General features: G+C 45.8%; 1 protein-coding gene across 12 annotated transcripts in view; it reads left to right on the plus strand.

Annotated features, from left to right (window-relative positions):
* The first annotated feature begins 1,479 nt into the window (after positions 1–1,479).
* LMO7 (LIM domain 7) overlaps positions 1,480–13,347 on the plus strand; it is a 136,668-nt gene continuing 124,800 nt past the window's right edge. For 8 of the 12 annotated variants that reach the window (XM_044284889.1, XM_044284897.1, XM_044284893.1 and 5 more), the window contains exons 1-2: positions 1,480–1,626; positions 9,229–9,303. In XM_044284889.1, the coding sequence (XP_044140824.1) occupies positions 9,235–9,303 (69 nt within the window). In that variant the 5' untranslated portion in view covers positions 1,480–1,626; positions 9,229–9,234. Of the gene's footprint in view, positions 1,627–5,470; positions 5,533–9,228; positions 9,304–13,347 lie in introns of all 12 variants that reach the window. The other 4 variants (XM_044284899.1, XM_044284901.1, XM_044284900.1 and 1 more) reach the window with 2 other exon arrangements.

The following is a 13,347-nucleotide window of genomic DNA, read 5'->3' on the forward strand; positions in this document are numbered from 1 at the left end:
GTGAATAAACCTATAGAAGTCAGTGGACCCGTGTCCACGGAGAACACACAGCACACGGACGTCAGTCACCACGGGAGTAGGGACTCATGCACACAGCAGATCCCGGCCGAGTACATGCCACTAGAAAAGTCCTAGGACATGGATTTTTGGCGGGGCTGCTGTCCGCACCTTTGAAATGAATGGGTCAGCATCTGACCCGCCAAAAATGCTGATTGGATGCGGACAGAGTACAGCTGTGTGCACGGTCAGTGGTTTCCCAAAATCAGGCGCAGGTCTGCATTATCTGTCATCTGTGTAGCCTTCAATCACTGACTAAATACTGACATGTTAAAAAATGCCTGAGGCCGCTTACACGGTCAGTGTTTGATCAGTGATTGGGAGCCACAACCAGGAGTTGATCTGCATCTGTTCTGTATTACGCTGGGTTCACACCTGAGCGTTCGCGATGGAGCGCTCTGTACGCGCGATTGTACGGGCGTTTGCAATCGCGCATACAGAGACAAGCAAACTCCCATTGTCGCGCGTTCCCGCTGAAGTCTATGTACGGGAACGCGTGACAAGACGCCCCAAAGAAGCTCATGTACTTCTTGGGGCGTCAGGCGTTTTACAGCGCGATCGTACGCGCTGTAAAACGCTCAGGTGTGAACCATTCCCATAGGGAATCATTGGTTCTTGCCTGTTGAGCGTTTTACAGCGCGTAGGAACGCGCTGTAAAACGCTCAGGTGTGAACCCAGCCTTAGGGTACGTTCACACTAGCGTTATTCTTTTCCGGTATTGAATTCCGTCCTAGGGGCTTAATACTGGAAAAAATGCTTCAGTTTTATCCTAATACATTCTGAATAGAGAGGGCCCTGCATGCTGCGGTATTTTCTCCGGCCAAAATTCCGGAAAGCCGTATCTAGCATTAATTTCCATTTAAATGCATTAATGCCGGATCCTAGTGTTCCAGCAAAACGGATCCGATTTCCCAGTCTGCCCATGTGCAGACCTTTAAAAATGTGAAAATAAATAAATACCAGATCCGTTTTTCCGACACCGGTGAGATGGATCCAGTATTTCAATGCATTTGTAAGACGGACCCGCATCCGGATCCGTCTACAAATGATATCCGTTTGCATACGGATTTCCGGATCCGGCAGACAACGCAAGTGTGAAAGTACCCTTAAGACCTGCTCTGGGTTTTGGTTCACCGTCACTGATGGAAATCACTGATCAAACACTGACTGCACCTGAAAGCCTGTCCCATAATCTGCTCCCCAGCGCTGTTCTGTATTATTGGGGTGTAAAAGGGCCATGTGCATGGCAGAGTTACCACAGTACACGTGCGTCTCAACCCCGAGGAGTCCGATGGCAAACTCAGCTGTGCAAAGTTTACTTTACCACACACAGTCTCAGCCCCAAGCTCTGTATATCTTATGATAGCAGCAGCAGCCAGAAAGGGCTCCAGCAGCAGTTACCACCCGCTAGTAGGCGGGGCTGGAGGGCACGGGGCGTGGCTTGCGTCTGGTGGGAGCGCTCTGCACTCACCTGCAGCCGGGACACTGTGCGGAGACGACGCGCTACTTGTCCCGGGAGTGAAGCACCGTGTGACCGAGGGCCTCCGCCGAGAGACGGCGCCTACACAGGTGAGGTCCCCCCGGGAGAGCGCAATCTGCTGTACGAGTGGCTTAGTGTACAATTCAGGCAGTGATGTAGCAGAGCTGTGTCTGCAGGAGTAGTGCAGCTGAGTTTGTCATCATATGATAGCTGTTACATTTGCATAGGACTGCAGGTTATCATCTGCACATCCTCTTGTCTTGGTGGCATCTGACAGGCCTCTGTGACTTTCTGGGGGTTGTCTTGTTATATTTAATGAGATTTCTGTTTTTAATATTAACCCCTTGGTGAGCTGGCTGGAGGTGTTCAGGATCTAACTAATCCCCCACACAAATCAGTTATCACTAATGTTCATGTTTCTGAGGCGTTTTTAAGTGTTTTGCAGAGTGCGGACATTACACGGAGTCTGGAAAATGTTAACTGTAGCACACACAAGTGTTTTTTATTCCTTTTTTATTTATTTTTTTGGCTCAGTGGTGTTTTTCCCCTTTTTTAAAATCTCAGCAGGGTCTGGGTTTTCTTTCCTGGTCGTGTGTGTGTGTGTGTGTGTGTGTGTGTGTGTTTTTTTTTATTTTTTTTTATGTGTTGCGTTTTTAATGGCGTTTTGTAAAAACGCATTAACCCATACAGCCCTACGGAGGAAGCAACATAACAGGGGCATACATACATTCCTATAGAAATGCCAGACATAACACAAGTTTCTAAAAATCTACGGTATATGGACTTTTCCCCCAACACAATCGTACAGCACAAGCGCGGCGGCAGACCAAGAACTGGGAAAAAAAGTTCTGTCCAAGCGATGGCATCAGCATCGGCCTCACAACGTAAGCTAGTTAACTGACAGACTGGGCTCTGCTACATCTGTATCTATGGTGCAGGAGACACAACATGTGCAGCAGCTTCAGGTGGGAGCTAGGCGTCTAGCTCGCTCTTCCAGTTTTTCGGGACTGTTAGGAGCTCCTCTTCTCCTGGATCCTGGGAGATCTCAGTCTTCGGATGTATAGCGTGGAGGCGCGCGTGTGCGCTGCCAGAAGAGCGTTTACTTTGTGGTCTCGCTGCTTGTGAGAAATCCAGAGTGTTTGTATTCCTCTTTCCTGTCTGCACAGTCGTATACGTTTCCAACACCTAGAAATGCTTCCCAAGCGTCTCCCTGCATTACCCTAAAGTCTCATACACAGACACGCCCGTGTCCGTTTTGCAGTCGGCAAAATACGAATGCAGTCCGTGTGCCATCTGCATTATGCAGACAGTCTATCTTTTTGCGCAATGGACATACGGATTCTGAAAGCACAGTGATGATCTGTGTGCTTACCGCACCCATGTGTCCGTTCCACAAAAGGATAGAACGTGTCCTGTACTTGGCCGCAAAATTCAGGCAACGGACCCATTGTAGCCAGTGGCGTCTCAAAAAATGCGGATGGTGTGCAGACGGTATCCGTATTTTGCAGACCAGACAATACATACAGGCCTTGATTTTTCTCCATTTGGAATAGGTGGGGGAGGGGTGAAATGAAAATGTATTTGGGTACCCATGGCAATTGTAAAGGGGTTGTCTCACTTTAGCTTATGGCATTTATCATGTAGGGAAAGCTAATACAAGGCACTTACTAATGTATTGTGATTGTCCATATTGTCTCCTTTCCTGGCTTCATTCATTTTTCCATCACTTTTATACACTGCTCGTTTCCATGGTTATGGGTGGCTGGGATAGAAACTGCTGCGCATGCGTGCCTATATAGTATGTGTGCTCCCTCGGTTTCGGCCAGTTCTATTTTCCTATAGTGCTTAAGCATGGCGACCACGGATGCTTGATTGCAGGGTGGTCATAACTAGGGTTGAGCGAATCTTTTAAAAACTACCTTAAAGGGAACCTGTCACCGGGATTTTGTGTATAGAGCTGAGGACATAGGTTGCTAGATGGCCGCTAGCACATCCGCAATACCCAGTCCCCATAGCTCTGTGTGCTTTTATTGTGTAAAAAAAACAGATTTGATACATATGCAAATTAACCTGAGATGAGTCCTGTCCCTGACTCATCTCGCATACAGGACTCATCTCAGGTTAATTTGCATATGTATCAAATCTGTTTTTTTTACACAATAAAAGCACACAGAGCTATGGGGACTGGGTATTGCGGACTGGGTATTGTGTTAATAATAAGGGCTCCGTCTTACTGTAAAATGTATGTCATCCGCGGAGGTCTTTCTGAGGTTAAGTTGACTTCGGCTTAGTTTTTTGATACAGTAATTTATGCCAATGAATGAATTGACACGTGAAAGAAGCGAGGCGAAGTAAGTCTTGCGATATTTGCAGAAACTTCGGGAAGACCTCCGTTGAGGACATTTTACAGTAAGGCTACTTTCACACTTGTGTTTGGTGCGGATCCGTCTTGTATCTGCAAAGACGGATCCGCACGAATAATGAAAACGCTTGTATCCGTTAATAACGGATCCGTCTAGACTTGCATTGAAAGTCAATGGGGGACGGATCCATTTTTAATTGCACCATATTGTGTCAGTGAAAAACAGATCCGTCCCCATTGACTTACATTGTAAGTCTAGACGGATCCGTTTGGTGCCGCATAGTCAGAGGGTCACCAAAACGCTGCAAGCTGCGTTTTAGTGACTGTCTAAAAAACGCAACGGAGACCAAACGCAGCCAAACTGATGTATTCTGAGCGGATCCTTATCCATTCAGAATGCATTGGGGCTAAACTGATCTGTTTTGGGCCGCTTGTGAGAGCCCTGAACGGATCTCACGAGCGGACCCAGAAACGCCAGTGTGAAAGTTGCCTTATTAACACAAAGCTTTCAAATGAATAGTGTTCGGAAACGGCAATCCGAACCAGATTCTTTTCTATCTAGTCGTAACCATGGACAGAAGCGATGTATAATGTGATGGAAAAATGAATCCATCCAGCAAAGGAGACAATATGGACAATCACAATACATTAGTAAGTGCCTGGTATTAACTTTCTCTACGACCGTGATAAATGCTATTTGCTGAAGTGAGAACTCCTTTTAAAGGGGTTCTCCGGGAATTATGAAAATACTTAAATATTACTTAATTTATAAATATATTCCCAAATACCTTTTTATTAGTTATAATGGCTTGTTTTGTCTAGGGAGCAATCATTAGGAGAAATAAAATGTCTGCCATCCTATTAGTCCACACTAAACCTGTCCTAATCACACAGGAAGACAAGTTACTTCACAACACTGAGCTAAACAGCTGCCTCATCCTCCTCTCTGCTCTGCTTGTCAGGGATTATGATCCTGTACACAGCTGATAAGATCTTCAGCTGAATCTCTATAGGAATGGAGTTCATGAGGAGAAATTAAGTGTGAGGTAGGGGTAATGAGCAGTCTCTATTACCACAGTATGTCCTGTCCGTCCTCTCTGTACTTCATGTCTCCTTATGAACTCCATTTCTACAGAGATTCAGCTGAAGATCTGTATTCAGGCCCCCATACAGTAATGTCGTCTTGTTGCTCCTTTATGGGGGCAACAGGGATACATTATAGTTTATCAAGTGCCATCACCATGTGCAGTGCAGCTTGCAGGCAGGGCCAGGGCCGCAGAAGACATAGACAGCGCTGCTGCAGTGGTGACACCCCATGTCATGTTGCAGCCAATCATTGCCCTCAGTGGTATAAAATGTGAGACTGCTGAGGCCAGTGATTGGCTGTAGTAGTATTCGGAATGTCACCGCTGCAGCCCAGGCAGATGGCAGAGCAGTGGTGCTGGACACAAGCTGTTGCAAGAAGGGAAGTTTTCTTATGCTGGGTTGACATCACGTTTTATTCCTCTATTTGATGTATAATTATAAATATATTGCACAGTCCGGTAATTTTTTTTTTTTTTTTTTTTCAGTGGAACTCCATGGTGGATGAGGCATCCATTTAACGGATATGTTTTTTTGTATACGTTAAAAGGTGGGAAAAATGTGATGTGAACCCAGCCTTATTTTGCTAGGCTCCCCATCATTTTGATTACATTTGGACTACCCCTTTAAGGCCAGTTTCAGATGAGCATGTTCAGTCTAGAAAACAGGCTGCGTGTGATGGCTGCATTTCCCAGACTGAACACTGCTCCTCTGACCCCGCTCTGCTGTACTGTGCTCGCATAATATCCTGAGTACGGTACAGAAGGCTTGCGGCTGAGTAAATATCCCAAAGCAAAAAAAAATAAAAAATTTTTTTTTTTTTTGCTGTGCAGAGGCACGGACCGAAGCACTCCGTAGTGCTTCTGTGGCCTTCCACTGCGTGCCTCCGCATTGTATCTTCCGGATGGTGGACCCATTCAAGTGAATTGGGACGCATCTGTGAAACGGTGAGCACACAGCCAATGTCACTGTTCACGGGCTGCAATATAGGCACTTCTGACACACGTTCATGTGCCTGAGCCCTTATTCTGTGAATAGGGGATAAGCTCAAGTGTTTCATTGCTGTGGCCCCTGTGTGATCACGAGAACACCCCATTTGAATGGTGCAGTGGTCGAGGATGCATCCCTCCACTTCATTTATCTACATTACTTACCTACTGGGCTGCCGCGATGTTATGGTAATGTGTCCACTGAGGCCAGTGATTGGCTGCAGCAGTCATGTGTCTCTTTGCTCCAATTATTTTTCAATCTGGAAATCTGCGATATTTGGTATGTGTTTGGCATTCTGTATCTGCAGGATGTGGGACAAACCAAATGTTTCTTGTAGGTGGTCGGTGACCACGTCGTGTAATGACTGCACTGTCCACATTGTCATTAGCATGCTGCTGCTTTCCTTCAGACAAGCTGTATGTGCCACATAAAAAAAATATAATATAGCCCCAGTGCAAATAATTATGAGGGACACATGACGTGAGCGACAAGTAACTTCCGAAGATTTACTAACAGAAAAGTGAGATTTGCTGTCTGTATTACATGTGCATTGCTAAGCTTAAAGGTGGAGAACATGGACAGCACACAAGGGTCATAAGTGTATTATGGTACGCAAATCGCGGATCCTAAAAATAGAGATCCCAGTCGAGTGCAGGCCACCATATTTTATTATATATATATATATATATATATATATATATATATATATATATATATATATATATATATATATTATATTTTTTTTTTTCCATTTCCTATCCGTGTCCACAAAATTGGTAAGAATAGGACATGTTCTATTTTTCTGCTGTGCCACGGAACGGAAATACGGATGCAGACAGCATACGGTGTGCTGTCCACATCTTTTGCGGCCCCATTGAGATGAATGGGTCCACAAAAAACCCAGACAACCATTAAAAGGCCTAGGAGCAGGTCAGACATTCCCTTTAAAGGTGTTGTCTGAACCCCGACAATGGGGGCATATCGCTAATCTATGCCCCCCATTGTCTGTCTGATAAATGCAGATCCCACTTTTGAGACCCGCACCTATCTCGTAAATGGAGCCAACAAAGTCCCAGAGGGCACGCCGCGCATGCACAGCTGCCCTCTCTTTGTTTCTATAGGGCAGCGTGAAAATAGCAGAGTACTGGTTTAGCTATCTCCTTCGGCCCTATAGAAGTGAATAGGAGCGGTGGCTGACCAAGCGCTGTGCGCTCCTGTTCATTTCTATGGGGATTCCGAAAATAGTTGAGTGATTTTCAGCGGGCCTATAGGAGGGCTTGGTGGTTTCCAAACTCGGCACCGCCAGCCTCCACTTTGCTGGCTTCGTTTTAGAAAGAGGTGCCTAGAGGTTAAACCTACACCCATCAGACAATGGGGGCAATATCTTAGCGATATTCCCCCACTTTCTGAGATGGGAAAACCCCTTTAAAGAGGACCTTTCATCTGTTTTTCCTCCTTGGCTGTGACGCTCTCTGTTGTGACTGGATCGCGGCACAGCCAGGGAGAAGGAGAAGCCCATTGAGAAACCCTGGCGTCTCCTCCTCCCTGTACCGATGCGCTATAACTTCTGGGTGGCAGCATCAGCAGGGGTACCCCGCAAGTACAGGTATTTAGCTCCTATAAGTAAAACAGATGAAAGGTCCTCTTCAAATGGGGTTTGAGCCATAACTTATCCTGAGAATGAAGGGACACCCTCCGGGCATATCCTAGGAATATGCCATCACTTTATAAGGGCTCTTTCACACGAGCGGATGACGTGCGGGTAATCCGCTGCATGAAAGAGAGCCAAGCCCCGCTCCGGACAGCAGAGACACAGAGCATTATCAAGCCCTAAGAAGGGAAAACACCTTTAAAGGGATAGTGCGCTCATTTCTATGCTTCTGGGTCCCTGATGGTCTCTGTAGTTCCCGATCCTGTGATGTTGGGTGTTGACTGGTCACTGCTATGGTGGCACAAAATGCAATGTAATCTGCAGGCAGCATGTTATAGAGCAGGAGGAGCTGAGTAGATTAATATATAGTTTTGTGGGAAAAGTTTCAGTAAAAATGTATAGATTTACATCTCTGCTTTTTCTGACTTCGTTTGTACATGGGGAATTGGCGCTAGTAAGTACTATTCATATGTAAGAAACTAAGTTTCAGTCACAGAAATGTGTGCGACATATCTGATAAGGGTATGTTCACACAGCATGCCCTGTGTTGTGTTCATACCTCATAAAAAAGAGCATTGGGCTAAACTTGGGGGGGGGGGGGGCGGCGGCCGCCAATCTATGGCATGCCAGCTACAAAAGGGTCAGCCTCCAGTTTCTGCAAGGCATCCACTTTATATAGACGTATTTTTCTGCTAGGGCTACTCGGTATCAGCCTGGAATCCAGCAGTTTGGATGAGAGGATTGCTGTCAGAAATTTGACTTTTTCCATTCATTGACAGCAAATAGAATTGAAAATGGTGAAGAACTGACGCCCGACGTATGTTAAGGTCCCTTTACATGGGTCGCTAGCGGAGGAGACTTGTGCGTTTACATATTTGCATGCAGCTCCAGAGTATAGGAGTAGTGATCACTAATGCCATGGCTCTTCCCCATAAGGACTCGTTGATTGCCGGCAGGAGATTGTGTTTTCACGGCACGATCTGCTGCTGGTAAGCGGTCACTTTTACGTGCGCACAAACCATCAGATTTCCCAATGAATTTGCGGTTCATTTACACTGCCCAATCAAAGGTGACTAGTGTTGGGGCCCTTTTAAACGAGCGAGTATTCCGCGCAATGCACGGAATCCGGCACCATTCATTGTGTACATGAGCGTTGGTTTTCACGCATCACTTGTTCGTCGCCGTTGCTTGAAAATCGCGGAATGTTCTATATTCCGCGTTTTTCACGCAACGCTGGCCCCATAGAATTGAATGGCGCTGCAAGTGCGGATGTGATGTGTTTTTCACGGATGGTTGCTAAGAGATGTTTGTATAACTTCAGTTTATTTTTATCACATCACGCTTGTGCAAAACGCATTAAATGGCATTGCACCCGCGCGATAAAAACTGAACGCGATTGCAGACAAAACTGAATGAACTTGTTTGCGAAATCGCGCATTTTTCACTGAACACATTCGCAACGCATCCGGACCTAATCTGCTCGCGCTCGTCTGCAAGGGGCCTTAGTATGAACGCTTGTTAGTGATAATCTGTGCGATTCTCGGCTTCGTTATCTGGTCGTTCTAAATAAAGCCTGTTATGTGACGTTTCCCCATTTCTTCGTAGATCGCCATGGAGTGGAATGAACATTCAGATGTCTCCTGCGAGGTAGCGTTTTCTGAAGCGCAAAGATGGATTGAGGTAAGACCCAGTGAGAATCCCACTGCGCAGCATAGCGTGCTTACACACTGCTGCTCTGTGTCAGGGACTGAGGCATGCTGGAAGCAATATATATTTCATGGGGCAGGAATGGAGGCGCAGGCTGGAAATGCAAACAATCCCCCGGATCCTATACTGAATAAGGAGAGGGAGCTGTGCGGTGTACGTGTCTGGCGGGTTTACCCGGCCACTGAAGAATGTGTCTATAGACAGTGACTTGTGGGATGGGGCTGAGAAGGGAAAATCAATTTACAGTTAAATACTAAGGTGGGGCCGCAGGCATTCAGCCTTAATAAGGGAGTTTCATGTGCGGAGGGAAAGCTTGTTTTTCGTGTTTTATTCTCAATACAGGACCTTTTATTAGATGAGAATGTGAGGCTGTTCTTGACTTTCTATCCACATGGTGGCCTGAGGACTAGTTTCATGGAACTAAAAGTAGAAGAAATTACAATGCCACACTTTTGGGATTAGGAGCCTGGATACCCTTGCTTTCTCCAGTGCCTCTTCAGTCCCTGCAGATACTTAAAGGGATTGCCCAGCCCCATTTTTACAAATGGCTTACAATGATGTAAAATTGCTAATAGCATAATACTTGCTTTACCCCAATTTTCAGCTGCCCATGGCCACCTCCCCTGTCCCTGTCCACACTACTCTGCCTCCCCTGTCCCTGTCCACACTACTCCATCTATGAAATGTGGTTGGCCATGGCGCTGACCTCAGTGGTGTAGGCACGTCACCACTTCGGCCAGTTGACAACCCTTTAAACATGACATGGCACACCCCCATACTTTATTTATAGAGTTAGGCCAGGGATCAGCAACCTCCGGCACTACAACTCCCAGAGTCCTCCTTTCACTTCTGTGGGAATTACAAGAACAATGCAGCAAGTTTACATGCTGGGAGTTGTAGTTTCACAGCAGCCGGAGGTTGCTGGTCCCTGGTTTAGGCTATGAACGGCTCTGATATGGTGTTAGGTGAAGGGGTTGTCCATTTTGAGGAAACCCTTTTGTATGGTCAGCCTCCCTGGAGTATACGTGATTGCCGGGGAGACCGTCCTCGTATTCTTCTGTGCAGTCAGTATGCTGCAGTCTCCCGGTCGGGCTGTTCTGGGGCGCTCTGTTACATTTCTGGAGTCCGCCATGTCTTGCATAAATAAATTTACAGTCTGTTTGACCGATAGAAATAGAAATTTTATTGCTCACGAAGAATGTAGGCGGTTCTGGTAATGGCGCTAAAGGTTAAATCCAATACCTGCTCTAGGCAGTAGGTTGTTTTTTATTACTTTTTAGGTGGGTGAATGCAGTTACCTGCAATACATTCAACCCAATGCAGACTGTCCAGAAGTTCCGCTATTCTTATGTATTGAAAGCCGATAATAAAGTATGAAACCAGAGATTGCAGATTTAGGTTCTACAATGTAGAAGGTTTGGGGTGCAGTTCTCCTAGACTTTGCTGCAGCCTTATTTCTTTGATGTGTACATGGGGGTCCCATTTATCATTAGTATGGGGGTCCCTATTCTCACTGGAGAGGTGGCGGCTCCTCTTTCTGGAACCCTGTGGTTGCTCTCTCCTGTGATCACCTCTGTGCTTTGGTTTACATGGTGTGATATTTAGTGTCCTGTGTTATTTCCTTTAATTACTATAATAAAGACCCTCTGGCTACTTTCACACTAGCATTTTTTGCTGGTCCATCATGCATCTGCAAAAAACGCTTCCGTTACAATAACACAACCGCATGCATCCATCATGAATGGATCCGGTTGTATTATGTCTTATATAGTCTTAATGGATCCGTCTTGAACACCATTGAAAGTCAATAGGGGACGGATCTGTTTTCTATTTTGCCAGAGAAAACGTTTGGCTCAGTTTCGTCAAGCGGACAGCAAAACGCTGCAAGCAGCGTTTTGGTGTCAGTCTCCAGAGCGGAATGGAGACAGAACGGAGGCAAACTGATGCATTCTGAGCAGATCCTTATCCATTCAGAACGCATTAGGGCAAAACTGATCCGTTGTGAGAGCCCTGAACGGATCTCACAAACGGAAAGCCAAAACGCCAGTGTGAAAGTAGCCTAATTTATATCTGTTGGCGGCTCTAATATCGGTGTGACCAGAATGGGTAGACTCTTTCCGGCCAGGACAAGGTGAACAGGAATTCCGTTGGCTGGAGTCCTGGACTAATAGAACATTTTACTACTTGATTGTGATGGGATGTGACCTGTTATGTTGAGTGATACAGTTGCAAAGATTGGTTGGGCCTAAGCCCTGGTGCTGTGTGTCTGATTATCTACTGGTCATTCCTGGTGACTTATTGGAGGAGAAAATATTTAAAAAACCTGCATTGAAGGATCCGCTAGGTATTTCAACTAAAGATTATGTTGCTTTTGATGGAGAAAAATCAGCAGCTTTTTGGCCATTGGCTGCTCATCATGCAATAAAAATAATATATTAAGTTTATTCAGTATATTGTGGATGGAGCTGTATGAAGGCTTTGTTTTTGCAGACTTGATCCTAATTAGAAGTCCAGAACATAACTGAGGGCTCATGTACAAGAGCATGTGTGCCCGTGGTCTACAGGGCACCAGCACGGTCCATGGGCACGCTGTTTGCTGACCCATTGACTTGATTGGGTCCACGATCCGCAAGAGACGGTCTGCACCACAAAAAATAGGACATGTAGTGCTGCCGATCGGTGCCTCCGCACCGTTCCATAGCGTGGGGATTGTGGACCTATTCAAGTCAGTCCATGATGTGGAGTCCAAATGGCCAGTGCCCATATATTGTGGTCCACAATACAGGCACGGGGCCCGCATGCTCGTGTGCATAAGCCCCAACTGACAAATGATCTGAATTGTGTTTGTGCGAGACTATACCATCTCTGCTTGTCTTCGATCTTGTGACATCTTGTTTACCAGCACCAACTAACCTGTCGTAACTGCCTTACGGCCTAGGGTAAGCGGTGAGAATGCCCTGGCGCACACAGGAGCAGGATACTGATGACCTATTACTGTTTCAATATTATTGATTATGCATGATCTCATATTCCTCTTAAAAACATGCGCATGGTTAAAAGTCTTGGCAAAGTAGTGATTAAGTTAGAGAACATAAGGCATTTTTAGCAAATACCAAAACACGGATGGGGTCCGTATGCGTTCCGCAATTTGTGGAACGGCATGGACAGCCATTAATATAACTGCCGTTTCTTGTCCGCGGACAAGAATAGGACAGGTTATATTTTTTTGTGGCCCACAGAACGGAGCAACGGATGCGGACAGCACACGGAGTGCTGTCCGCATCTTTTCTGGCCCCATTGAAGTAAATGGTTCCGCATCCGAGCTACCAAAACAACGGCTGTGTGCATGAGGCCTTGGGCTACATGCACACGAACTTTGTTTTTTCCGTGTCTGTTCCATTTTTCTTTCTTTTTTTTTTTTTTTTTTTTTTTTGTGGATAGGATGCAGACCCATTAATTTCAATGAGTTCGCAAGAAATGCGGACAGGACCATGTGCGGTCCGCATCAGTATGTTCGTTCTGTACCCCACCAAAAAAAATCTCCTATTCTTGTTCGTTTTAGGCATTGTTACAGTGTATTCGCAAAAACCTATGATTATTTTTTTTTCGGACCGCAAAACACACGGTTGTGTGCATGTAGCCTTAGTTTGGTGAAATGTCTGAAATAATTTCCCTTACAGTTAAAGTTAATGATTTACTGCGTTCAGGCTTAAAAACTTTCCGGAATGGCATTCAGCATCTGAGGCCGCCCCCCCACAGAGCTCGTGTACACCGTGCACCGCACAACATGCAGAATAACACTTACCAGGTCACAATCAGGAGATGAACAGCCTTGCACGGTCATATTCTTCATGTTTTACATGCTTTGCGGAAAAAATATGAGGATAAATACTTGCATTTGAAATTCTGGGGCATCCTTGCTTTGTGTGTTGTCGTTCCTCTGTTACTGCTCCCAGAAATGTATGAATAAATTGACAATTGAGTGCTGATGGTGCCGGACTGTGCAGGGCCACGCTG

This window comes from Bufo gargarizans, chromosome 3 (assembly GCF_014858855.1).
Source record: "Bufo gargarizans isolate SCDJY-AF-19 chromosome 3, ASM1485885v1, whole genome shotgun sequence".
NCBI lineage: Eukaryota > Metazoa > Chordata > Amphibia > Anura > Bufonidae > Bufo > Bufo gargarizans.